Source organism: Bufo gargarizans, chromosome 7 (genome assembly GCF_014858855.1).
Source record: "Bufo gargarizans isolate SCDJY-AF-19 chromosome 7, ASM1485885v1, whole genome shotgun sequence".
Taxonomy (NCBI): domain Eukaryota; kingdom Metazoa; phylum Chordata; class Amphibia; order Anura; family Bufonidae; genus Bufo; species Bufo gargarizans.
Genome location: NC_058086.1, coordinates 145,254,707 through 145,282,032, shown reverse-complemented (window position 1 = coordinate 145,282,032; position 27,326 = coordinate 145,254,707). Strand labels below are relative to the sequence as shown.

Below are 27,326 nucleotides of genomic sequence, written 5' to 3'. Positions count from 1 at the left end.
ATGTGGAAAGCACTCCATATGCTGTCTGTTCTGTGACATCCACAAAAAATTGATGTCCTATTCTTGTTCTATAGAGGCCAGAACGTTCCAGCCTGCAAAATATGTAACGCACACGGCCAGTATTCGTGTTTTGCATACCGTAAAACAGGTTATGGTCATGTGCATGAGCCCATAAATTGTGCATATCTCTATAATACAAGATATAGATAAATGAGGGATATTAGGTGTCTTCAGTTTACTGATTTGTTTTCTTATAGGTGAATGTCACCAGGACCCTAGTTATGTGAAAATGACTCAGGGCAAGAAAAAGAAAAGGGTGAACCGCAGTGTTCTTCTTGCGAAAAAAATCATCATCAAAGATGGCGGCTCTGTAAGTTCACCTGTTGTACGGTTATCTGTGGAGATTTACATCTTTAAAGCATTCTTACAAAAGTTGTCACAAAACTGAGAAACATTGAAGTATTAGGCTAATACTGTACATTTTCTAAAAGATTGTACATTGAAATGTATAATCTCCCAAGACTTGTTGTTGGCGCAGAGTAGGGAGGCCCCCATGAGACCTTTCACATTACACACTCAGCCTGATGTACCTAGGACAGCTCTTCTGATGCAAACTCACAGCAGCAATGTGATTTCTGATACTGTGGGTCCCTTTCTGACTGCAGGTCTCCTGTACTCACAATGCTTCAAGCACAATACAGTGACCCCCATTCAGGCTGGAACTCACAGCATCATAAGTCGTGATGCTATGACTACCATTCAGAAGAGCAGTGTTAAGTTGGGAAATACTCCCATGAAATAGAGCGTGTTTCCTGGACTGAACAACGCTTGTGTGAAAGAAGCTATACTCTTTAGATGGCCGATGGGTTCAGCCAACTTTCAAGGGAATCTATCCTCTGGATAGGTAATCAGCTGTTTGAGAAGGCAGCGGCGCTGGCAGAAGCACCGCAGCCTTCTTGCTCTGACGTCACGACTAGTATCAATGGCCCGGGCGGGGCTAAGCTCTGTTCACTTGAATGGAGCTTAGCCGCGCCCAGGCCATTGATACTAGTTGTAATGTCACTGGGTCTGCGCCTGTGCGGTAAACAGCGAGAAGGCTGCGGCACTTCTGCCAGCGCCGCTGCCTTCTATAACAGCTGATCGGCGGGGGTCCCAGGTGTCTGACCCCCGCTGGTCAGATGCTGATGATCTATCCAGAGGATGGATCATCAGTTTAAAAAAAACTGTAGAACCCCTTTAATATAATGTGCATGGCCAGCTAAAAGTGAGCAAGTATCTCATATAGACACCAGAAAACATTTTCTGAGCAGCAGAAGTCAATTAATTTGTTGAACAACCTTGTCATCACTTCCCCTGTTTGGGCTGGTGGAGCCACCTGTAATGTTTATTGCCCCCCCAGTTGGCAGGAGGCATTTTACATATTATCCCGATGTCCTCACTTTCCTTTTCTGAGAGTTGTCATTCTGCTTTATTGTAAAGACTGTAAATCTCTAATGCTGTCATTCTTTCTTCAGCCTCAGGGCTTTGGCTCTCCCAGTGTGTATCATGCTGTCATCGTGATCTTCCTTGAATTTTTTGCCTGGGGTTTGCTCACTGCTCCCACTTTGGTGGTAAGTTCTGTTTAATCGCAGCAGTACGTTTAAATAGTTTTTCCCGAGATATACTGATGACCTATCCTCTGGACCACCGCTGATCAGCTGTTTGATAAGGCAGCAGCGCTCACAGTAGTGCCATGGTTTTCTCGCAGCTTTCCCTAGGCCATGTAACGTCACATCCATTGTCACATGGCCTAGACGCAGCTTAGTCCCATAGACGTCAATGGGTCTGAGTGCAATACCAAGCACAGCCGCTGTACAATGTACAGAGCTGTGCTTGGTGAGCAAAGAGAAGCCGCTACCCTACTGCAAGCGCCACTGCCCTCTCAAACAGCTGATGGGTGTCGGACCCCCACCGATTTAGTAGGAATATCTCAGAAAACCTCTAACTTTGTGCATCAAAAATGTGGCAGAGAAAACGTAATTTTTTAATTAATTTTTTTATAGCACTCCCTTATTATAGGGCTACAGGCCTGGGTGCTCAATTTCCCCATTATTGCTAACATTGGCTAATAATAATCTAGTAGAGTATCGCCCTCCTTCAGGATGTAATAGTGTTGTATGTCCCAGCAGTATAAGACTCTGTGCACACGTTGAGCCTCAAGAATGGGCATTTCTATAATACCCAGAAAGCACAGGATTCACGCATTCATGGTATCCATATTATGCAGAACTGTAATTTGCAGACCGCATAAGGATACGGTCGTGTGAATGATCCCTTATGCTGCAAATTCACATCATTTTGCTGGTTTATGGTACGTGTGTTTCTGCAGCAGAATTGTGAGATGCTGAATCTGATTCAGTAGTATGATTCTTTTCTGCTGCTTGGCCAGATGGACAGTGACAACTGAAACTACAGTGAGGGGTCGGCCGCTGTTGAGTACATTTTGACCTTTTACATCTTTTACTCATTGGTGTACATGGTGGATAACATGATGCCTTAGTATCTTACATAGAGCATTTTTTTTCTGCAAAATTGTCTCATCCATATTCATTAGTTGATCATATTCTTCCAATGTAGATTGCTTCAGCAGGGCAGGGGCTGCATGGCTCCACCATTATTTCACATCACAGTGTGGGAGAGTAAAATCCTGGGCACTAGTTGTACTTCTTCAGTTGTAGCTGAATCCACAAGATGCGTCACAGCCTTTTCCTGTCTTAATAGCAGCAGGATGCTGTGTAAAACTGATGTATTTCACCATTTGTCTATTACTTGTGCAGGTTCTACATGAGACCTTCCCAAAGCACACGTTTCTTATGAACGGACTCATCCAAGGAGTGAAGGTAAAATAGGAACACTACTGAGATCTCTGTATTGACTCCATATAATCTTCAGCAGTTTTGGAATTACCTCGTTAGCGTGCCATTCTGAACTTAACCCTTTATCACACGCTGTTCATGTCCTTCAAGGCGTTAGAGGCCTGTACCAAGTAGTGTTTCTGTAAAGTGCTTTTCCTTTTGGCATGTTTCAGCTGAAATGTTCTGTAAAGCTTTCTCTATGCTGCCCTCATTAATCTCTGATTAGTGAAGCGGCCAGACAGACGTATTGCAGTCTCCTTCATATCGGCCATAGAAGATTTGCCACCCTTGTTGTAGTTACTGTATTTTTCGCGTTATAAGACTCACCTAGGTTTTTGAGGAGGAAAAATATTTTGAACCAAAAAGGGGTGCTTTTGCTGGGTTTTGAACTAAATTCAGTGCCAATATTTAATGGAAAAAGGAAAGTCGACTGCAGCTTCTTTGAGACACTGCCCTGTACAGCTTCATGAGACAGCTAAATCTAAGGATCTGACGCCCCCAGACTTACTGTCACAAGTGTCAATATGAATTTGATTGCACAGAAAGTAAACACACAAAATACATAAGAGGTAAATAAATGGATTAGGCATTTTTTAAGTTGGAGCCCAAGGCTAAGACATGACATGAGCCTCCCAAGTGCAGTCATATACAAAGATGTGCGGTAAAGACTCCTGAAGACAATGAAGAACTCACCGTTCTGTGCTCACAGCCCTCACAACCTGCTACAGACGACCAGCACTTGTCATCTACCGTCCCAGCTGCAGACAAGGACTCTCAAGTCAGAAGTCACATGCAAGGACCTGCTATTAATGCCTAGTCGGTAACAGCAGGGTAGAGGCCAATGGCCGTGTCATCTGCAGAGAGTCACTCGTATGCAGAGGGTGGCATCCTTGACACAATGGCACGAATACTGGTCATAAGACCAAAAGGGCAACTGGCATAAGACATTCATTCACAACCCTAGCTTTCTGCTGGCAAAGAATGTTAACCCTTTCCAAGCACAGTAGATGTCCGCTAGCCTACAGGAAGGAAAGTTCACATAATGACTATAAAAGCGGGGGGGCAGGCCGGCAGCGTAACGTCACCTACTCAGTCACGCTCCTGCTCCGCCAGCTTCATTAATGAAGTGGGAGGAGAATTATCGAGCGAGTGAGTGACGTTACGCTGCCTGCCGCTTTGATAGTGAGTACTACTACAGACGATTACGCTAGTTTAACAAACCAGAGCCACTGATTGAGCATTAAATAAACAAACTTTACATGTAAAGACTGGTGTGAGCGGGGCCCGGTGTAATGGAGTACAGTCACCGGGTCCCTCCGCAAGTGCAACAGCAGTTGCCGGCCTCCAGCCCCTCCTCCCACCCTGTGTGATAGGGGTTTACTGTAACTGATACATCGCAGGCCGCACTGTGCAGTATAGCGGCTGCGGTGATGTATCAGTGTTGGACAAATTGCACCATTTGCACCAGACACACTGCCATTCACACACACACACACACACACACACACACACAGTGCTCGTGCCAGAGCTTCCTCTCTGCACATTGTACATGATTATGCATCAGTAGACAGGAGTTCTTGCCTCTGCTTTATACAGTGTAGGAGCCATTGTACAGCAGCATCACTCATTCACATTTTACTTTCACCGAAGAGCATGCGTGGACAGGTCAGGGGTACAGATAACTTCTGAGGGAGGCGGTGCAGAAGGGACTGGGCTGTCCTAATATACTATCAGCAGAGCAGAAGCCACGTGTCCACTATCGGCAGCACAGACCGAAGGCATGGCGCAGGAGCCTTGTCTTTGATGCTGGTAAGTAATGCAGCTGCCCGGGGTCACCAGTTCTGTCCTCCTGCTACTAATAAGGTACTCAATAATAAAGGCACATCACAATTACAAAGTGTGAACAATTATGAGGGAGAGTTGTCAAAGCTCACTATCCCGTGCAGGTCTATGTAGAACCTGGTATCCAGTAGAAGGTGTCCATAGCTTTTAAGTTTGCATCCCGACCAATGTAATATGGGTCTGAATGGGAGTTGTATATTTCCGAACAGTGGAGAAACCTTTCCAAAACACAACCTTTGGGGAAGATTTTCTTACAGTGTCCTTAGTGAATCTGAGCTTGTTCTTGACACTGAATATTATACAGCAATCGCCTAATTAAACCTGACATGTGTGACTTAGAGTGTTTTATTAATAAGAGATTTTTATCTGTTTTTGTGATATGGCTTTAAAATGACATTTTTATCAAATATTAAATGTGACCTGATTTTGCTGTTCATAGGGGGGGAGAGTACTGTATTTACCTCTCTTTCTCTCACTTAGGGTTTGCTGTCCTTCCTCAGTGCACCTTTGATAGGGGCTCTCTCTGATGTTTGGGGAAGAAAGTCTTTCTTGCTGCTAACTGTGTTTTTCACATGTGCTCCTATACCACTGATGAAGATCAGTCCTTGGTATGTAGTGACTAGTACATTTTAATATGTCTACAGTATGTGTAATACACACACACACATTGCGACACCATAAAGGAGAAGCCGTAGGGTTATGCAAATTGAGGAAGTAGCAAGTGTCGCAAAGATCTGCAATTGATCAAGTTTTCAAGCACCCAGCTCCAATCTCTGGCATGTGAGAGGGGCATGAAAGCTAGATTTGTTTTCAAAGTGGTTAGTTTATTAAACAGAATGATGCTATATTAAGTGTAGAGCTGGCACAGATTGTGGCTCAAAGGTCCTTTGCGCCACAATCTGCGACTTCCCCGCTCTTGCCAGGTCTAATGAAGTGGTTGTGGTGGGGAAGGGGGATCAGCTGGCAGGCCCGTCTCTTTTACCATTTCCTACGCTTGGTGTAGGCGTGGAAAATGGTTTAAATGTAATACAACTACAGCATTAGGCTTTTCGCTCTTGAGGGTAGAGATTTTTATTTGACATGTGGCAATATTCATGTTACGTTTCAGCACGCAGGCCTTCAGACACTATCCCGCAGTAATGAAGGAAAAGATGGAAAGACGCAGTTAGGGTCCATTCACACGTTGGTAGAAATGGGTCCGCATCCGTTCCATAAATTGTGTAACTGGTACGGAACTATTTATTCTGTATGGAGATGGAATAGATAGTGTGCTCTCCGCATTTCCGGTGCGCGCCGCCGATCTTCCAGTCCGCGGCTCCGGAAAAAAATAGATCATGTTCTATTCTTGTCCGCAATTGCTGACAAGAATAGGCATTTCTTTGGGGGTGCCGGCCGGGTGTATTGCCGATCCGCAATGCACTACGGACATGTGAATGGACCGTTAAAAGGTAGAATGTGAAAACTCATATGGGAGAGAGCCTCTGACAGACGGCCTGCGTGCCGAAACGTAACATGAATATTGCCGTATGTCAAATAATGAAAATCTCTAACAACGCTGTAGTTTTATAAATTTTCATAAACTGGGTTAGAACCCTGCTTACAGCAAGTTCTACGGAGTGCGACAAAGATTTACTTAAATGTAAGACAGCTAGAAAGCCTCTTCATAACGCCGGCGGATCCACCACTGGCTATGGGGCATATGAAGTTTAAAACGGTGGTCTTAATAAATGTCCCCCAAAGTTTTTTAGCCACACGAAAACTCAAAAATCAGTTCAAGTTGTCTGTGATGCCTCCTGTTTGTAGGCATGAGTTATTGCCATTTGTCACAAACGGAGAGGGACAGAATCCTTGAACTGAGAGACCTTGGTTAATCACTGCAGCAGATCGCTACACGCCTAGGCTGAGATGTCAGCACTGTTCAACGTTGTGTGTCCCTGAGGTTGGTAGAAAAACAATGTAGTGTAATGATCGCAATAAGTGCACAGAGGCGACCCTCTGCATTCTGTACTGCAAGTGAAATTGGACGTCACATCCTAAGTCAAGAGTGAAAATTAGTATCTATATAAACCATCAGAAAGTGTTTGCATAACATTAGGCTACGAGCCAGACATCCAGCTACAGGTGTTACATTTACCTCACGTCACCACTCTCATTGGCTGTCATGTGCATGGCAAGATCTAAATGGAGGTTTATCTGCTTTAGCGATGAATCCCGCTTTTCTCTCAGCTACTGTGAGCAGCCTGCTTGGCCTAAACATGCAGTGTCTCTAGACTTGTCTCCCATAAAGCACACCTGGGACGTCGCTGATCAGCAATTGCAAAGGGAACTGCCAGCAGCGGATCTTGATGATGAATATTTTGTTTCCATTTTTATCATTTGCATATCATTAAGGCTACTTTCACACCTGCGCTAGGTGCGGATCCGTCTGGTATCTGCACAGACGGATCCGCACCTATAAATTCAAACAATGGTATCCGTTCAGTGCGGATCCGTTTGCATAACAGCTTTTTCAGATCTGAGTTTTCACGATCGTGAAAACTCAGATCCGACAGTGTATTCTAACACAGAGGCATTCCCATAGTGATGGGAACCCTTCAAGTTAGAATATACTAAGAACTGTGTACATAACTGCCCCCTGCTGCCTGGCAGCACCCGATCTCTTACAGGGGGCTGTGATCCGCACAATTAACCCCTCAGGTGCCCCCAGTATTAAATGCATTTGTGGTCAGTGCGGCCCCCTCCCTCCCCAGTATTAAAAGCATTGGTGGCAGTGGCCACGGGCTAACAAACCCCCCCCCCCCCCCCCCCAATCACTATGGGAACGCCTCTGTGGTAGAATATGCTGGCGGATCTGAGTTTTCACGATCTAACTCAAATCCGATGGTATATTCTAACATAGAGGCGTTCCCATGGTAATGTGGACGCTTCAAGTTAAAATATACCATCGGATTGGAGAAAAGTCTGATCCGATGGTATATTAATAGGGACTCTTGACTTTACATTGAAAGTCAATGGGGGACGGATCCGTTTACAATTGCACCAATATTGTGTCAATGTAAACAGATCCGTCCCCATTGACTTACATTGTAAGTCAGGACGGATCCGTTCGGCTCCGCACCGTCAGGCGGACACCAAAACGCTGCAAGCAGTGTTTTGGTGTCTGCCTCCAGAGCGGAATGGAGGCGGAACGGAGCCAAACTGATGCATTCTGAATGGATCCGCATCCTTTCAGAATGCATTGGGGCTAAACTGATACGTTTGGGGCCGCTTGTGAGAGCCTTGAAACGGACCCTGAAATGCGAGTGTGAAAGTAGCCTAACATGCCTATCGATCCTGTGATTTCCAGAATTACACAACTTTTCCTTTTTGGTATTGCAATTTCATTGTTGATGTTGATGTATATATAATTGCACCCCATAACTCCTATTTTAATTTTTATTTTTTTGTCTTTTTAGGTGGTACTTTGCGGTTATTTCTGTATCTGGTGTATTCGCTGTTACCTTTTCTGTAGTATTTGCTTATGTAGCAGATATTACCCAGGAGCATGAAAGAAGCATGGCATATGGATTGGTAGGTGGATCCTTCAAGACCACATTATAGTAAAGTACTAAACTAGTGACTAAAACTCCAATTTTATATGCAGCTGTAAAAGTTCGATTTTAGACTATTCTGCTGATTTTCTAAATCCATAATATCATTTTTAGTGCAGATATCCTCTTTTAACACTTGCAGAATTGTCCTGGATTCCTAGTAGGCTGGGGTAAAGTACAAGGCAGAAAAAAAAATGTCAGAACTTTCTCTTAGGCCGCTTTCAGACGAGCGAGTTGCACACTCCAGACTTGCAGCGCGAGTATAAGACTCTCGTACAGAACTCCTAGTACTGCCGGCTTCCGCATAGCATTATATTGATTTATGATGCTATGTAACCCTTAGAGGTCTGGAATGTTTTGAATAACACTGACCTAATGCTATCTGTGTTATCCAAAACATTCCACAACTGTAAGGGTTACATAGCATCATAAATCAGTATAATGCTATGTGACCCCGGCAGTGCTAGCAGAGCAGCTCCCGTCCTGACCTCAGAGTCCGGAGTGTGTAACTCGCTCGTCTGAAAGCAGCCTTTAGGGCCTTGTACGCTTCATGTAGCAGTTGGCCGATAGTGTTGCCTTTCTCCATTTACAGTTTACATTTCGTTTGATCAGTTTCTGTATGGATTAGTCTAAGGACTCAATCGTTATTGTTGCTCATCAGTGATTGCTAGCCCTCTTGACTGTACAGTATGTATAAAAAAAGGTTAAATCCTGTATTCTAAGAGGGCTGAGAGGGTGATGGCACCAGCAGCTGTTTGATAATGAAATCCAGGAGTAGATTCTATGGGTGAAATAATCCTCACAATATGTTTGTCCAATTCTAAAATATTATGATATTTTACATGTTCATGACATATCCACATGATATCTGATAGATGTGTCGTGCCTCCCAAACCAGCAACCTACATTTCTGTAAGAGACCATCTTGTGGCTGCTTTTTCTGTGCTTGTACAATGGAAACTGCACAGACTCTTGGTGACGTGTGGTCATTTCTATGTGAGGTTACCACCAGCCTTGGTTAATTATTTCCATAAACACCTTCACATTTTCTGGAAGGACAACAAAGTAAATCCCCATGTACACACAGGAGGAGATTTGGGCTTTGCAGAGATTCTGCTTGTGTAAATAGCGCCCAACAATTTCGGGGCATGAGTGGAATATGATATGTGCAATGCCATGCTATTTACAGAGGTACACCTCCTCACATCCCTATCTCACATTGATTCTTAAAGGCCCTCTGTCAGTAGATTTGTACCTATGACACTGGCTGACCTGTTACATGTGCACTTGGCAGCTGAAGGCATCTGTGTTGGTCCCATGTTCATGTGTGCCTGCATTGCTGGGAAAAATTTAGTTTTAGTATGTGCAAATGAGGATCTAGGTGCAACGGGGGCGTTGCCATTACTCCTAGAGGCTCAGCTCTCTCTGCAACTGCCGCACCCTCTGCACAGGACCAGGGGTGATGACGTTTACACTGCTTGGCCCTGTCAAAGTGCAGCAGATTCAAAGAGAGCTGAGACTCTAGGTGTAACGGCAACGCCCCCATTGCCCCTAGAGGCTCATTTTGAATATATTAAAACACATTTTCTCAGCAACGTGAACACATATGAACATGGGACCAACACAGATGCCTTCAGCTGCCAAGTGCACATGTAACAGGTCAGCCAGTGTCATAGGTACAGATCTGCCGACAGTGGGCCTTTAAAACAGATTTGTCAACATTTGAGCAAAAGTGATATTAGCTGAATTTATTTTTTTTTTTATAACACACACACACACGTAGCTTACAGACCACTGCTATATATGTAACTGCTTCTTTTTAACATTCCTTATCACTGCCATTTGCAGGTTTCCGCCACATTTGCAGCTAGTTTGGTCACTAGTCCCGCCATCGGGGCTTACCTAAGCCATGTGTATGGAGACTCACTTGTGGTGCTGCTGGCAACGGCCATTGCACTTCTTGACATCTGTTTCATCTTGGTGGCTGTTCCAGAGTCTCTTCCAGAGAAAATGAGGCCGGCATCTTGGGGAGCTCCAATTTCCTGGGAGCAAGCAGATCCATTTGCTGTAAGTGAAAAAATTACGGTGTATAAATTTGTAAAAAAAAATGAATTGTATAAATTCTTGGTTGTTATGAGTTTTAAAATGAGAGCAGATTAATTTGGTGTTGGCCCTCTGTGCATAGAATACAGCAGAATCCTAGCGACGAGTCCTCCGTTCTCATGGGGAGTACTTCCTGGCTCCGCTCAGCGGTGGCTGAAAGCCTTCTGTATATTGGTGCCTGTATCCTTTCAGCTGTTTCCCCTAATAGAACACACTTGTTCCTGTAATATATGGCCCTTACATAGGGTATATGGCAAATACACTTTAAAGGAGTTTTCCAAAATTTTACATTAAAGGCCAATCATTGAGGTGTCCATACACATAGGCACAAATTTTTGTGGGAGCCTCTTATGTGTATGGAGGTGTGCTGGCTCTTCCCCCAACAAGCGATGTCAAGGGAAAGATGGATCAGATAAACTAAATTTCAACACGTTCCTTTTTAATTATGAGGGAGATACGCCTCTGCTACACTTATTGGGGGTATATGGGCACCAAACAAAAGGGGCTTTTTGAGGGCTGAGCGGCACCACCACAAACAGCTGCCTGGAGAAGTGTCACTGTGGTGGTACTGCAGGATAGGGGTCTCAGCAATTGCCACTTCATTCTCTTGTTCTGTGGAGGTTTGGACCACCACAGATCTAATTCTAAGGATCGGCCATCATTCTAAAATTGAGTTTGTTTGCAGAATTGGTTCCATTTCTTATGCTTTTATCACAGTGACAATCCTGCTTCAGTGCGATGAAATTTAGATCCGTCTAAACTGTCCAAATTAGCTCATTGTGGAGATTTGTGTTGTGATGCACGGGCACTTTCTTTGCCTTTTGCATATCCCTTTGTACATAGACAATTAAAGGTTTTGGACACCTTTTGTGCATGAAAATTGTTACTACACTGCTGTAGGGAAAAAAAAAAAATGTGCATCTGTTTTTTTGCAGTGAGCTATCTTTTCTATGCACACAGCAAGCCTTATACTTGGTTTTCAACCACTTCTACACTCTGTTCTGGCTCTGCGGGCGTTCCCTCCAGCTCTGCTGTCCCCTTATCCTGCAGTATCTGGGCCCACATAACCCCACCTATTCTAGTCAGCCCTGTCCCCTTGCAGGTTTATGTAGAACCCACTCTTCTACATAGTCCTGCATGGGACCATTGCTCACGTTTTGTAAGTGTGATGTGTCTTCATTATTAAGTACCCCATTAGTAGCAGGAGGACTGAGTACTGGTGACTATCGGTAGTTGCATTACTTGCCAGTATTGCAGACAAGGCTCCTTCTCCATGCCCCTGGTATGTGCTACTGATATTAAAGACACAGCCTTCATCAGTACTGCTGATAGTATATTCATCTCCCATACAGGACTCATCTCGGGTTAATTTGCATATGTATCAAATTTTTTATTTTATTTTTTGACACCATAAAAGCACACAGAGCTATGGGGGCTGGGTATTGCGGACGTGCTAGCAGCGATCTAGCAACCCATGTCCTCAGCTCTATACACAAAATCCCGGTGACGGGTTCCCTTTAAGTTAGAAAAAGCAGAGAGTTTTTTACCAATTTATGTATTTTTACCCCACTTAAAATATATATGAATCTGCTCAGCTCCTCCTGCCCTGTAGCACGCTGCCCGCAGATTGCACTGCACTTTCATGGCGAAGAGTTCCCTTCATTAACATAATTTACTATCGATGGTAAATGACATCTTTTCCCATCCTTTTTGCCCACTTCCTTTGCCCGGCCCAGGGGTCTGATTGTCCTGTTAGCTAGCTATGTCATTACTTTGTCTAGCTGAGAAGCATTGGTTCTTATGTAAGGGTCCGTTTTGCCCAAAGCAACAAATCAGAGCTGAGCTTTCACTTCAGCAAAGCAGTTTGGACTGTTAACTCTTCTGCCTCCTTGGTTTCTTCTGCCATTTTATCGGATTTCTTGGTAGTTTGTGTTGGTCTCTATAAAGGACGCACCTAGATTTTCCCAATTTGCTTCTGTTTTTGGAAAGGCTCAATAAGCTTGAATATTTTTTAGTAGAGGGTATAACTTAGGCTACTTTCACACTTGCTTTTCTGGATCCGTTTGTGAGATCCGTTTCAAGGCTCTCACAAGCAGCCCAAAACGGATCAGTTTAGTCCCAATGCATTCTGAATGAATAAGAATCCGCTCAGAATGCATCAGTTTGGCTCCGTTCTGCCTCCATTCCGCACTGGAGGCGGACGCAGTGTTTTGGTGTCTGCCTGGCGATGCAGAGCCAAACGGATCCGTCCTGACTTGCAATGTAAGTCAATAGGGACGGATCCGTTTTTAATGACACAATATGGTGCATTTTAAAACTGATCCGTCCCCCATTGACTTTCAAGGTAAGTCAGGACGGATCAGTTTAAAAAAAAAAAAAAGTCTAAAGAATAATGCAAACGGATCTGTTCTGAACAGATACAAACGTTTGCATTATCGGTGCGGATCTGTCTGTTCAAATACCAGACGGATCCGCACCGAACGCAGGTGTGAAAGTAGCCTTACTTGGATTGATTTGTATGAGATGTAATGAGAGAGATCTCACACAACCTATTTTAGAAATCCTAGGTGGCTTACTTCCTTAATGGAGGGCTCGAAGGTCGGATTCTCCAGCAATGGAGCGTGGGTTGTCAATTTGTAGCCATCAAGCCGGCCTTTCTGCTCCATATAAGTCACTTCCCCCAGGCATTGAAGACGTGATGCAAGAGTCACATAGCCTATATGATTTATGTGAAGCTTGCTGCTCCTTTTGGAATAGGAAATGGAAACCCTTTACATTTTACTGTTCAGTAAGGGTAGCTTCACATGCAGAGGTAATTTTTTTATTTTTTCATAAAGGGTCACTCAGATTTCATAAAACTTTTGATGTCATACCAACATATGAAAGGTTTTGATTGCTCCTGGACTTAGTGCAAGGACCTGAGACAGACTCAGCAAAAAGTCTATGGGCCCGTATCGCCTTTGTCCCTTGCAGTGAAGAGAGAGAGCATGATATACGAGCACTTCTCTCTCTCTCCGTTCCAGCAATTTGTGGGGGGGGGGGGGGGGGGCTCTGCACTTAGACCCACACTGATCAACACCTTTGGTATGTCCCCACGACATATGAAATGTTTTGTAAAAGGCCAGTGACCCTTTAATGTTGTTCCTTCAGTTTTTTTTTAAACCAGAGCCAAAAGTGGATTAAAGAATAATGAGGGATATAAATGAAGAGGACTCCTCCTTCCTGCTGGATCCACTTCTTGATGTGGCTCAAAAACCACATCAAAAGCTGCACTGGCATTTTACCCTGACCAAGTATAATGTGTGATGAGGTTCCTGCACTGCTGCAGACAGTATCAACCCTGCTGCAATGTGTGAATGAGACTTCTAACTCTCCGACTCACTACATTGTAACGCCTCCCCACTACGGTCAGTGTACTGCAGTGGCCAAAGCAGAGAAATCTGTCAGTAGTGAGCATGGAACTGTAAGGGTACTTTCACACTTGCGGCAGAGGAATCCGGCAGGCAGTTCCATCGCCGGAACTGCCTGCCGGATCTGTTAAAACATATTCAAACTGATGGCATTTGTAAGACTGATCAGGATCCTGATCCGTCTTACAAATGCATTGAAATGCGGGATCTGTCTTTCTGTTGTCGTCTGGAAAAACGGATACGGCATTTTATTTTTTTTATTTTTTTGGTCTGCGCATGCGCAGACCAGAAGGACAGGTCCGGCATTGCGGTGTTTTGACTACCATATCCGGTACGAATACATTCCTATGGGGAAAAAAAGAACTGATCAGTTTTATCCCCATGCATTCTGAATGGAGAACAATACCTTCAGGATGCATCAGGACGTCTTCAGTTCAGTCTTTGAGATTTTTCATGACGGAGATAGTACCGCAGCATGCTACTGTTTTATCTCTGGCGGATCCGTCAAGTTGTCCGAATTTTTGGCCATTTTCCAGTATAGAGCCCCAAGGACGGAACTCTATGCTGGAAAAGAGAAACGCTAGTGTGAAAGTACCCTAAGACATGAGAGACGTTGCAATGCGAGATGTTAAACACTTTTATAATTCTGTTTGACAATGTGAATGCTGTTTTAGTGTTTATTAAACCTTTTCCAGGCCTAGTTTTACCAAAGGTAAGCCGCTTGTGGGTTGTGTAGCTGTGTGGACAAATCGGTGTGCGTGCAAATGAACCACTCCCCCACCCCCTTAATACAGATGGCACAGGCAGTGATTTAGATCAGAGCACCCTCACGCTGTGCACAGCCACAGAGCCTTCACCGCCTCGCGGTCCTCTGGTACTAATCAGTGCTTCCGTAATGGACGCGCTCATTAGTTTTCGCTCCATAAGTAAGATGCTGTGGCATTTTTCCCCCACTTTTTGTGTCTTAAGAGGTGAAAAAATACAGTGTGTGTGTATATATATATATATCTAAGCATGTTAATTAGTGTTTTTTTCACAGTATATTGACAACACTGCACAAGTTACAGAATCAAGGGAGTATTAGAAGCATAACCATAGAAAACAAAGCTCCCTAACCTTCCCATGATTATATCTGTCTTGTATGACACTATATACTGTGTATACCATTGCCTTTACTGTAACGCTGGTGGAGGCTAATACATATTCACAGTGGTTGGAAATGTTGTAAATGAAATAAAACTTCATAGTTTATTAGGTATACGTTAAAATAAAGGGGAGGGTATGCGAGGCCTACCTCAATGTGTACAAACAAACAAAAAATTGACAGTAAACTAGTCGATACTCTGAACTGTAGATGCGGACCACCAGGTATCCCCTCATAGTTCCCTTACGTAACGACAGTGTGATTGTTGGCTGTACACGCTGCGGTATAGAATAACTGGGATCTATTGATGAAGCTGCTGTGACGCAGTGTGTCTTCAATACATTACCAGCCACTGTCAGTTCAGAGATGGCATGTAACCAGACACCTAACTACAAGGCCGGGATCTACTTGACTTCAGTGGGTAACATAATGTTAGCCTCTCCACCAATATTATATAGTGCCCTCACTGCCTCTATTATTGTGCAGTAGGATTGTCTGGCTACAATACCTGCTACAGTGAATAGGGCACAGGTTTAGCGCTACCCCTTCATGGAGACATAGGGTAGATAGCCGCTATGTTATTTTGTGCCCTCGTTGAAATGAATGGATTCGCATTCGCATCCCTATTCATACGGTCGTGTGAATGAGCCTTAATATAAATACTTGCTCCATTCATGTCAATGGAGAGAGTGTTTGTAATTGCACTCCCCAGGAGACGACTCTGTGTCATGACTAGGAAGCTTTCACGCCTCCTCCTCATCAAAGAGCTGATCAGCGGGGGGTGTCCTGAGGATATGGCATTAATAGAAGTCGCCGCACAACCCCTTGCTTGGTCAGCCTATGTTTTGCTTCTGCATTGTTTGCAAGCTGCTGGACTTCATGCAGTGAAACTGATGCTTTCTGCTTGTACGCTAAATGTGCTTTATGATCAAGAGACACAAGCAACCTGTCCCAGGGTCCAGCCCCTATTCACACAGAGGAGCAGATACCAATCAGAGCATGCTGGGGGAGGCACAGGTTAGAGCCTTGCTTTCTAAAGAGACAAAGCATTTGTTCTTACATCCTGATTGACAAACTGGATTGTGCCCATGGGTTTAGCTTCACCTGATAGGGCAGAGTACCCGGGGACAGGTTTCCTTGTACCTCTGCTGTCTTACATGAATCTGACACTAGTTTTGTTCCTGTAATATTCTCTCGGCTGTTACTCTGTGCTGCCTGTACCTGCTTTAGCTGCTGTCTGTATTTAATAGATTGCTGTGTCTGAATAGTTTGTATTGTGTAGAGTTTTACAATTGCTTCTCTTCTCACTCAGTCTCTGAAGAAAGTTGGCCAAGACTCGATTGTTTTGCTCATCTGTATCACCGTGTTCCTCTCCTACCTCCCGGAGGCTGGACAGTATTCCAGCTTCTTCTTGTACCTTAGACAGGTGAGCATGTCCCAATGATGGTGAGTTGGTGGCAGCCAGTCATTTTTAGGTTTTTACTGATATTTATTTTCTCTTTACCATCAGATCATGAAATTTTCGCCAGAAAGTGTGGCCGCCTTCATTGCAGTTTTGGGAATTTTGTCCATTGTTGCTCAGGTGAGAAAATACAGATGAAACGTAAGTGTTCCGATCGGTTTCTCAAACTGCTGGTATGTCATAGAGACATGTCAGAAGTTTTATTGATTGGTCAAGGTCAAAGTGCTGGGAACCCCAACAGTTGCTAAAACAAGGGGCAGAAGCGTTACAAACCTCGCTGTGCTCACCGAGGAGCAGTAGACAGAGCTGGGCAGAACCAAAGAGGCAAAGAGAGAATCTTGATTTACAGATTGAAGGGGAATTTGGCACCTGCACCCACATCATGTATCTGTAGTATGACATATCAGTAGTTTATGAAAATGATATATACCCTTTCAACGCAAGTTATGGTTGCAACAGGTTATTGCTCGAAGACCCAACTCACTTGTCTCTAGCTAGACAAAGTTAACACAAGGCACTTACTAATGTATTGTGATTGTCCATATTGCCTCCTTTGATAGCTTCATTCATTTTTCTAGCACGTTGTACACTGCTCATATCAAGGGATTACGACTACCCTGCAATCATGCAATGGTGGCCATGCTTGCACACTGTAGGAAAAGGAGCCGCCTCTGGTGGCTGGGACCATGGGAACTCACATAGGCACGCTTGCACAGCAGGTTCCTTCTTTGCCACCTTGTATCTGTGCTGCAGCAGTGACCGTAACCCCTGGATATAAGCAGTATATAATGTAATGGAAAAATGAAGGAGGCAATATGGACAATATATTAGGAAGTGCCTTCTATTAACTTCGTCTACATGATAAATGCCATTTGCTGAACTGAGACAACCCCTTAAAGGGGTTTTCCCATCTTGTTAATTCGTCCTCACCTGCAGCCAGCTCTGCTGTTCACTTCCTGGATTCATGCTTCTAGGGCTGGGCAGGCTTAGGCAGTTTGAGTGAAGCCCTGCCACGCCTCTTTCTTACATCACACGCCTTGCGTGCTCGTTCATGCGTTTCCTATGGCCACCACTTCTCTCCCGAATCCCTGGGCTGCGCTTGCGCAGAAGACTATTTATTTTTCACCCAGCCGCATGCGCAAAGCATATTTCTTTAGTGCCGCGTCTCATACAGAGCTGCACTGCATACAGGGCATGCACGGCTCTGTGTGAGATGTGGCACTGAAGAAATAAGCCTTGCGCATGCACGGCAGGTTGCGCGTTCATGACTGCAATAAGCGGCCGGCTGGGTGAAAATAAAGTGTTTTCTGTTCAAGCGCGGACCATGAATTCGGGAGGCGAGCGGTGGCTGTATCTATGGGATACCATAATGACATGACAATACCATGACAACAATGAGGTAGGAGGGAAAGAATTTTATCAAGAAGGGTGGGAATTTGCCAATACAATATATTTACAAAAATGATCACTGGCACATCATTAAAGAGGACCTTTCACCAGAATAAAACATCTAAACTAACTATACAGACATGTAGAGCGGCGCCCAGGGATCTCCCTGCACTCAGAAGTTCTCCCTGCACTCAGAAGTTATACCTGGGCGCCGCTCCGTTCTCCCGTTATAGCCCCCGGTATCTTCATAGTTAGGCTCCACCCAGGGGAACCTGCCAGCGTCTACTTCTCCCATTCTGTAGCGCTGGCCAATCGCAGCGCTCGGCTTATAGCCCGAGAGGCTTTTTTTTCTCTCAGGCTATGAGCTGAATGCTGCGATTGGCCAGCGCTACAGAATGGGAGAAGGAGGCGCTGGCAGGTTCCCCTGGCTATAACGGGAGAACGGAGCGGCGCCCAGGTATAACAGTAAGTGCAGGGGGATCCCTGGGCGCCGCTCTACATGTCTGTATAGTTAGTTTAGATGTTTTATTCTGGTGAAAGGTCCTCTTTAACAGATTAAACAGTGATCATTGTGATAGGAATACCCCTTTAAGGATAGATAAACTGTGTGGTCATTGGGCTTAAAATACATTTAACACTAAAAGTACAATGTGTGGACAACCTGTTAGCTGTCCTCATATTTCTATGTTGGTAAATACTAGTATAACCCATGCATTAATAATGCTGGAGCATTCCTCAGTTATTCCTTCTGGAAGTGTATGAATAAATTGACCTGTGTGTTACAATTGTCAAAGCCCCTTTACAGATGAGCATATTGAAATCCGTCAGTATTCTGGCTCAGGATCCTGATATACCATCAGTATTGTCACCAGGATTGCTTCAGGATTTACATGGGCATTTCTTCCTTCCTTCCTTCCTTCATTATTTATGCACTGCACATACTGTAATGTGCGTATTGGGAAACAAAACCGCACAAAACTCGGACATGCTGCGGATTTCAAATACTGACAGAAATTATACGCCCATGTGAATAACTCATTCATTAACATTAGCAGCGGATTCTGGAACAAAAAATTCAGACTATATACGCATTGCTCGTCTGAAAGTGGCCAAAGGGTATGTCCTGACACTGCCCTGATTGGCCAGATTTAAGGGCCTATTTGAAAGTGATCATCGCTTGAATTCTCCTATAATGTTCAAATCTCAGAAGTTATGGTCACCTGTAATAGCATGCAGCAATCAAACGACTAACAATAAATAATTTAGTTTTCCAAGGATCAGACAAACCTGCCTGATTGAAAGATTATCGTTAGTCACAAGCAAGTCCTCTTATCTAATCCGAAACCTGCCAGTCGTTAGCAGTGTAAATGCTCTAGGGGCAAATGAGCAATAATCACAGTAAGGGTCCATTCACACGTCCATGGTGTGTTGTGGACTCGCAAATTGTGGCTCTGCAACACACCCGGCCGGCACCCCCTATAGAAACGCCTACTCTATATTTTGCGGAGCTGCGGACCGGAAGTTTGGGGCCGAAACCTGGAAGTTCGGGGCCACGCTCCACAAATGCTGAAGCGGAGAGCACATAGAGTGCTCTCCGCTTCACGTCCTCACCCATAGAGACTGAATGGGTCCGCACCTGTTCCACAAAATTGCGGAACGGGTGCGGACCCTAACGAGCAAATAGAGAAAAATATTTAGCAATTGTTTTGTGCTGAATACAAACGACTTGCTAAATTGTCGATCATTGCTTGTTAACTGAAATTATTTTTTATTTTTTTGTCTAATTGGACCCTTAGAGCGTGCAGGGAGACTTACTGTTGACAAAAAGAATCGTAATGTCCAGTTGTCATTCATACATTTCTATGATTAATAACAGTTATTTTATGGCGAATGGAAGTATTTATAATAACGGGAGAGTCGGCACCTCCTCTCTAATACATTGTACTGAAAGCTGGTTCATGATGATTTGCAATGTGCCCAGGGGTCTGTTTCTCTACAGGTTCCCTACTTAACAACGGACATGCGGCAAAATACCTATGCAACACACATACACATAAATACACCATATATACACTACACACACATACAACCCAACTTTTAAAAAGCCTAAGGAGCTAAACTATGGAATGGAAGTGCTCATCTCCAGCTGCCGCCGCCAGAGCACCAGACTGGGATTCAGCCGGTAACACAGTTCTCCGATCCAGCTGTAATTTTAACAACCGGATCTGGAGAACCTGAGGGAACTGGCTGAATCCCATACCTGAATGTGCCCCATCAGTATAGGGCTGCTTGGCTAGTCACCTATTTCTAGTATTTGAATACACAATTACTAGTACGCTTTACAATCATGTACGTGTCATATATCATTTTCCTTTGTTCTTTTGTACAGACGATTGTGTTAAGTTTACTCATGAGGTCAATTGGGAACAAGAACACGATTCTGCTGGGTCTCGGTTTTCAGATACTGCAGTTGGCCTGGTACGGCTTTGGATCAGAACCTTGGTAAGGGCATGGCTTATGATGGAGCAGGTGCTGCTGGATGCTTGTTTTGCACTGATTGCAGGGAAGGTCTTTCAGTGCTGTGTCCTGAGCTCACAGTCTGTTAATACAAATAAGCACATCCTGAAACTGGAGAAGGTGGTGAGTGAGCCGGCACCGAGTCCACGTGTTCCCTGAACAAGTCTGCCTTAGGCACATAGATAGAGGTGAAATCACCGTGTGCTCATGGAGTCAGCGTGTGCACTGCTGTCAGATATTCTGTCGCGAGTCAGTCTGATGGAATGGTATGATCTACTGTAAGGCCTAATGCACATGGCCGTGTTTCAGTCCATAAAGAGATTCTCTAAATACAGATACCTTCTTGATTCATTCCTTATTTATTGCACATCCATCTATAGAAAAGGCTGTTCTTGTCTACAATACAGACAATAGGACCAGCAGAACGGCCACCAAAAATATGGATGTTTGCATCGCCCCTTAGAAATTAACGGGTCATTATGCTATCGGCAGAAAAATACAGCTAACCATGTTTTCATCCGTGTGCTGTGTTCGTGGAGCCCAAATATCAAAGGGTTTGTTTGGTTTAGAATAGAGATGAGGGAATCGATTTGTACAGATAGATTTGTTCATCAAAAAGGCTTCTTGAGCTGTGAGGGTCTGTCCCTGCTGCTCAGGAGGCTCCCCCCGGCCACTTGATTGACAGGGCTGGTCACCTTGCCAGGTCCTGACAATCTCGCTTTTGTGCTGCCGCTCCAAGTAGCGGTGCAAGCACAGGGGGATTTGCTGCTCTGATGGTGATCGTAGCAGCCTAGTCTCTGCACTTGCCCGCACTACTTGGAGCAGAGGCGCAGGAGTGAGAGTATCGGGGCGTGGCAAGATATCCTGTCAATCAAGCGGCAGGAGGGACCCTCTTGAGTAGCAGGGACAGCCCTCACAGCTCAAGAACGCTTGGACGAACCCAGCGATTTGCACAAATGAATTCACTTATCTTTAACCCCAATTGTATATCTCCCAAATCCTTGATGATATTCCTGCTGTTGTAGCCCCCAAAGTTAGCTTTTTTTTTTGTTTGCAAATTGAGTCACGATTCTGGTGTGTTTAGTTTAGTAAATGTCCTCTGCTGTTATTTAGCACAGCCTCCAGTTGTAGTGTACAGGAAGTAATATACGGTTGGTAGGTCACACTGTACAACAAACTCTTCCACATTCATGGCTGAGATTAGAGAAGCTTCAGACTAATACCAGATGTTTAAAGGGATTGTGCCAAGAAAGAAACGTATCCACAGGATAGAGGATGAGTGTCTGGTCAGTGGGGTCCGAGCGCTGAAACCTCAGCGGACATAAGAACAGGGGTCCCATGTATGAATGGTGAGGCTGCCTGAGGCATGCTGCTCGGATCATTTTGGGGACTACAGGAGACTGACAAGTACAGCGTTCTGCTACCTCCGGCAGTCCCACAGAGTGGCATTTCTATCTTGGCAAAACCTCTTAACTGTTTAGTAGTACTTGCAGTATTTTTAAAGCAAGTGCAGTCCCTTTTTCTATTGTAAACCCCAGGAAATGAATTGTTACACTTACTTTTAGGTTTGAGGTCTTTGTTGCCTCTTGTAACTTTTTTTTCCATATGCTGTCACTTGCAGGATGATGTGGGCTGCAGGAGCTGTGGCCGCTATGTCCAGCATTACTTTTCCTGCAGTAAGTGCTTTGGTGTCTCGGACTGCCGATGCGGACCAGCAAGGTAAGTTGATTGGAATTCGGGTATACCAGTGGCATCTTCTGATTGGTTGCATGTGGTTGTGTTGCTGTTTGTACCTTCTGTATGTAGATGACACTGCCTGAATCATGAGCTCCCTGATGGTATTTTGACTGTACTGTACAAATATATTATCAGGAGTTTGCTGCTACTGTAAGACATCAGATATATATATATATATATATATCATAATAATAATTTTTTTTTTTAACAAAACACAATAGGAACTGACACGTGGGAATCTGAATGATGTGGACAGCAAACTGTTCCCGATGGTGGTTTTATCTCTCCACTAAATTGATTGGGAGATGGAGTCCACGACCTCCTTGAAATTAATGGGCTCTTTGCAGTTGGATTGACATCTCATAAATCTGACTTCCTTAGACAATTGTAGATAAAAAACAAAGTGGCTCTGGATTGTTTTAACCTGACTCAGGATATTAACTTTTAACAGGTCCTGGTTTAGCAGTTAAACAGTTATTCCCATCTGGACATTTATGACAAACCCACAGGATTCCCCCTCTGGAAACCGCACCTGGCTCAGACTTGGGGCCCCATAGTGCGCTGCTAGGAATAGAGAGGAGGCTGTGTAAGCGTGGCTTACGCCATTCACTACTATGGAACTTCCAAAAGTGGACGTATAAGCAGCTATTTTTGAAAGTTCCCTGCAGTGAATGCACTGCTTCCTCTCCACTCCTATGGGGCGCTATGTATTTAGACAGGTATGGATTCCAACTCTGTAATTCTGTCTGCTATTTATAGCCTCTGAATACTTCATCAGTGCCCTGATGGACAACCTCTTTAATGGAACTTTCTGTAAAAACAAAAATGTAAATGACATGCAAACATTTATTATGGTGCACAACCTTAGAGAACTATTCCAGTTGTATGAAGTTATCCCCTATCCACAGTAGGGATCGACCGATTATCGGTTTTACCGATATTATCGGCCGATATTCAGGATTTTGATCGGTATCGGCATCTATTTTGCCGATATTCCGATAACGTATGGGGAACACAGATCGCGCTGCTGACAGCGCTCTCCGTGTTCCCCTTAGCAGCACAGGGGAGAAGGAAGCAGTGTCTCCTCCCCCTGTGCTGCTGCCGCCAATGGGAGGACAGGGGACAAGAGAAGGGGAGGGGCTGTGGCCACTGCGCCACCAAAAAAGAGAAATCTCTCATTTATTCAAATTGAACAGGAGGCAGGAGTTGGCTGCAGAATCACATAGCTGGCTCACGACCTCTATAAGCAATAGCTGCGATCTGCAGTAGTTAACCCTTCAGGTGCCGCGGATCGCAGCTACTGCTCATAGAGGTTGGGAGCCGGCTATGTGATTCTGCAGCCAGCTCCCGCCTCCTGTATATGAATAAATGAGAGATTAATCTTCATTGGTGGCGCAGTGCGCCCCCCCCAAGCCCAGTATTAGACATTGGTGGTGCAGTCGTCGTTCCCCCCCCCCCCAACCCCAGTATTAGACATTTGTGGCGCAGTGCGCTCCCCCCCAGTATTAAGCATTGGTGGCGCAGTGCGCCCCCCCCCCACCCCACAGGATCCCCTCTCTCCTGCTCCTCCAATCGGAGCCCCAGCAGTGTCATGCTGGGGCTCCGATCGGTTACCATGGCAGCCAGGATGCTATTGAAGCCCTGGCTGTCATAGTAAGCTCCATGCTGCTGTGTGCACAAAGCACAGGGCAGCAGGGAGAGTGTAAGGTACTATTCACCCTGATAGATCTGGCTAAAAGTTAGTAAAAAAAAAAAAAAAAGTTACAAAAAAAATACCCTACACATTAACAATAAACATTAATTTTAAGCAGATTTGTGTAGGAATTTTTATTTTATTTTTTTAAATGAAAATTCCCAGAATATCGGTATAAATTATCGGCTATCGGCCTGAAAGTTCACAAATTATCGGTATCGGCCCTAAAAAATCAATATCGGTCGATCCCTAATCCACAGGATAGATGATGGCTATTAGATTGGTGGGGGTCCTACTTCTGTGACTCTCGGTAATCAAGAGAATGGGGACCCCTTACCCTGTAGAGCCAAAATGAATGGAATGGCTGGTCAAGCATGCCCACAGTCGCTTAATTATTTTCTGTGGGAGCTCCAGAGATAGCTGAGCTCTTTACCTGGCTATCTTTGGAGCTCCCATAGAAATAAATGGAGTGGTGGCACGCATGCTCGACCAGCCAATTCATTTATTTCAGGGAGCTCCACAGGGTACGGGGTCCCTGTTCTCATGATCGCCGTGGGTCACAGCAGTAGGACCCCCACCAATACCCTATCCTGTGGATAAGGGATAACTTCATATAACCGGGATACCCCTTTAAATGGAATCTGTCACTAAACCACTAAAAGATCCTCTAAGCTAAAGATTGAGTGACTTTCTTTAACAGACCCATCCATTTTGTAAAAACGGTATTGAACCGCTTCACCTACACAGCACAAGCCAACGATTTCTGATATTCATGAGGACTCGGCTCTCCCCACCCTCAATACTGATTGTTTTGGGGCCAAAATATGTTAATCAGAGGCTGAAAGGTGGAAAGAGCTGACTCCTCATGAATCTCGGGACTCATCCCCTCAGATACAGCTTTTAGCAAAACGCAATATGACGCAGTTTTATTATGTGAGTAAGGTAAGAATCATTAAGATGTAAGTTCAGGTCAAATGAGCCATGGTCAGTCCAGGACACCGGGCTGTCACATTTTTAACAGATGGCACACTGCTATCTGCCTCCAGCCGAAATGGGTGTCGAGATTTATGACTTTGCCGTTTGGGGGGAGAAGCCTGGTGATGAGCATGAAGCAGCAAACATATATATATTTTTTTTTTTCCCTTCCTTTTGCAGGTGTTGTGCAGGGAATGATCACAGGAATCCGAGGATTGTGCAATGGACTTGGGCCTGCTCTGTATGGTTTCATATTTTACATTTTTCATGTGGAACTAGATGAAAACCCTATAGGAGAATCAGAGCTGAGGGATAAGGTGACAACAACACATTTGCAACAGGTGCTTTACTGCTATTTCCACATTCACATATGTGAACACTGGTTTTATTGTATATATTTCTGAGAAATTTCTGTAAAAAATCTGCTGTCTGAACATACCCTAAAGATAATATACTAGTTTATATGGTCTGTCTAATTCGGGTCAGCCCTTTCAAAATGTATGCTCCGCATCGATCAGCTGATGTGTGAGTCCTGCTCCTGCCACCCCAAGCAAACAGCTGGTTTGCTAGAAGACGTGTCCCAACGGACATGCCCTTATGCAAAGCAATTTGCGGTAATTTAGAAGAATTGCGATCCATGTGATACAAGGATGGCTCTAGTGTGCAAGAACGGAGGATGCTCATATAGAATGGCTCTCATTTGTGGCTCGTAGGGAAAAGGGAGTCCCCTGTGGTCACTCTCCTGCTCAGGACTCCAGTTTTCTCACATAGGACATATGGACATAGGTTGTCTTCATATCTTAAAGGCTCTGTACACTTTCGGTATTGAATTTTAGGCTAAAAATTAGGAGATAAGGAGCCATCAGCTGAGCTGCCTGACAGAACACAGTGAAAATTCAGATCCTGCTACTAGATAAACTTAAGGTTGCACAAAGACAGTGGCTTAAAATTTTTAATAAAGGCCAGTTGTAAAAAATTTTTTTTTTTTGCTCAATACGAGTACAAAGCAATATTTAAACAAAAATTCCCCCAAAGGGTTAGCATTTAAGGCTAGATTGACACATGCAATTGTATGGTCCAAACAGAAGAGTGAATACGAAGGAGAGAAGCTGAAATCCTTTCTTCTTAGTTTCCTTAGTTTTTTTTATCCACCCCAGGTGTTGGCTAACTGCACTAAAAACGGAGCAGAACTATATTTAATACAGCTTTTCTTTCTGTTTGAGTGTTACGAACATCTGGTAGGAATGTAAAACTACTAAATTAAATTTCTTGACATCCTCATTTAAGTTTCTCTTTTTCCCTTTAGAACTCTATCATCCCTGGACCTCCATTCCTGTTTGGAGCCTGCTCTGTGCTTCTTGCTCTACTTGTAGCTTTGTTTATTCCAGAACATACCAATATGAACGTTCGCAGCGGCAACTGGAAAAAACATGGAGCAGGGCACAGCCATCCCCATAGCCCCCCAGCACCTGGGGAGGGCAAAGAACCTCTTTTGCAGGACACAAATGTATGACAAATGCCTAAAAGACTGGCTTCTGCTGCTCATGTAGATGCATTCCACTTGGTTATGAGCTGAGGCACCTGCAGGACCAATTTATTTGTATTAAAGGAAAGGTCAACCAAGAGTCCTCTTCACGGACAGGACCAACTTCTGGCCCAACATGACCATCTTGCGTCCTCTATTCAAGCAGGGCCAAATCTCAAGCCTTTTCTACTTACAAAGATATTGCAGGAGAGTGTGGATGTAAAGCTATTCCATCTTCTAAGTGCCAGATTGTTGTAGTTAAAAAAAAAAAAAAAATCTCTACGTACAGATGCAAATGGTGCAGGTCGAACCTGCTGGAACGGCACCGGATACGCGCTTCGCTTCTGAAGAGGCTCTGCAGTCAAAACTATTTTATTGGGCAACAATGTTTACATAAGGGCTAATAGCTGTGTTACTGCCCGCTGACCATGGTATATGATAGTCAAGAGGGTAGATAGCCCAAAGTGGGCCACATAACAAGTATACTAAGGCTACTAGCTGTTGTGTATGTGGTTGCTCAATCATTTAGTGCAACTTTGTGTTCTCTCCAGCATTTTTTATTTATTTTTAAGATTTGAAAGTACACGCATCTACTTTGCTTACTCCATTGTATTGCTTTTTTATGCCATTGCAAGCATTTATCTTCCTATTCCAGCTTATTGTAAAGGTAGGTGATTTAGAGCAAACCTTACATGTTTACAAAATGACACCACTTAAGATGTACCGAGAAACTAGTTCTACCAGTCTGGGAGCTCTGCTTCTCCCAGAGCAATTGGAATCTAATTAAATGCCGTTCAACAACTCGTCTTTTTATGTAAACCACTAAGCCTTAAAGGGAACCTGTCACCATGAAAATGCATTACAATCTGCAGGCAGCATGTTAGAAAGCAGGAGGAGCTGAGCGGATTGATGCATAGTTTTATGTGAAAAAGATTGTTAGGCTACATGCACACAAACGTATTTTTGTTTGTGTCCGTTCCGTGTTTTTTTTTTTTTTTGCGGCTAGGATGTGGACTGATTCATTTCAATGGGTCAGCAAAAAAAA

The 27,326-nt window shown here is 44.3% G+C and overlaps 1 protein-coding gene across 2 annotated transcripts in view; it reads left to right on the top strand.

Annotated features, from left to right (window-relative positions):
- The window catches only part of MFSD14A (major facilitator superfamily domain containing 14A), a 35,185-nt gene extending 8,621 nt beyond the window's left edge, over positions 1-26,564 (top strand). The window contains exons 2-13 of one of the 2 annotated variants that reach the window (XM_044301129.1): positions 258-370; positions 1,515-1,610; positions 2,817-2,879; positions 5,217-5,344; positions 8,192-8,306; positions 10,175-10,393; positions 16,296-16,409; positions 16,494-16,565; positions 20,224-20,336; positions 21,973-22,070; positions 24,937-25,073; positions 26,063-26,564. In XM_044301129.1, coding sequence (XP_044157064.1) covers positions 290-370; positions 1,515-1,610; positions 2,817-2,879; positions 5,217-5,344; positions 8,192-8,306; positions 10,175-10,393; positions 16,296-16,409; positions 16,494-16,565; positions 20,224-20,336; positions 21,973-22,070; positions 24,937-25,073; positions 26,063-26,269 — 1,443 coding nt within the window. In that variant the 5' untranslated portion in view covers positions 258-289 and the 3' untranslated portion in view covers positions 26,270-26,564. Of the gene's footprint in view, positions 1-257; positions 371-1,514; positions 1,611-2,816; positions 2,880-5,216; positions 5,345-8,191; positions 8,307-10,174; positions 10,394-16,295; positions 16,410-16,493; positions 16,566-20,223; positions 20,337-21,972; positions 22,071-24,936; positions 25,098-26,062 lie in introns of both variants that reach the window. The other variant, XM_044301128.1, reaches the window with a different exon arrangement.
- The last annotated feature ends 762 nt before the right edge of the window (positions 26,565-27,326 follow it).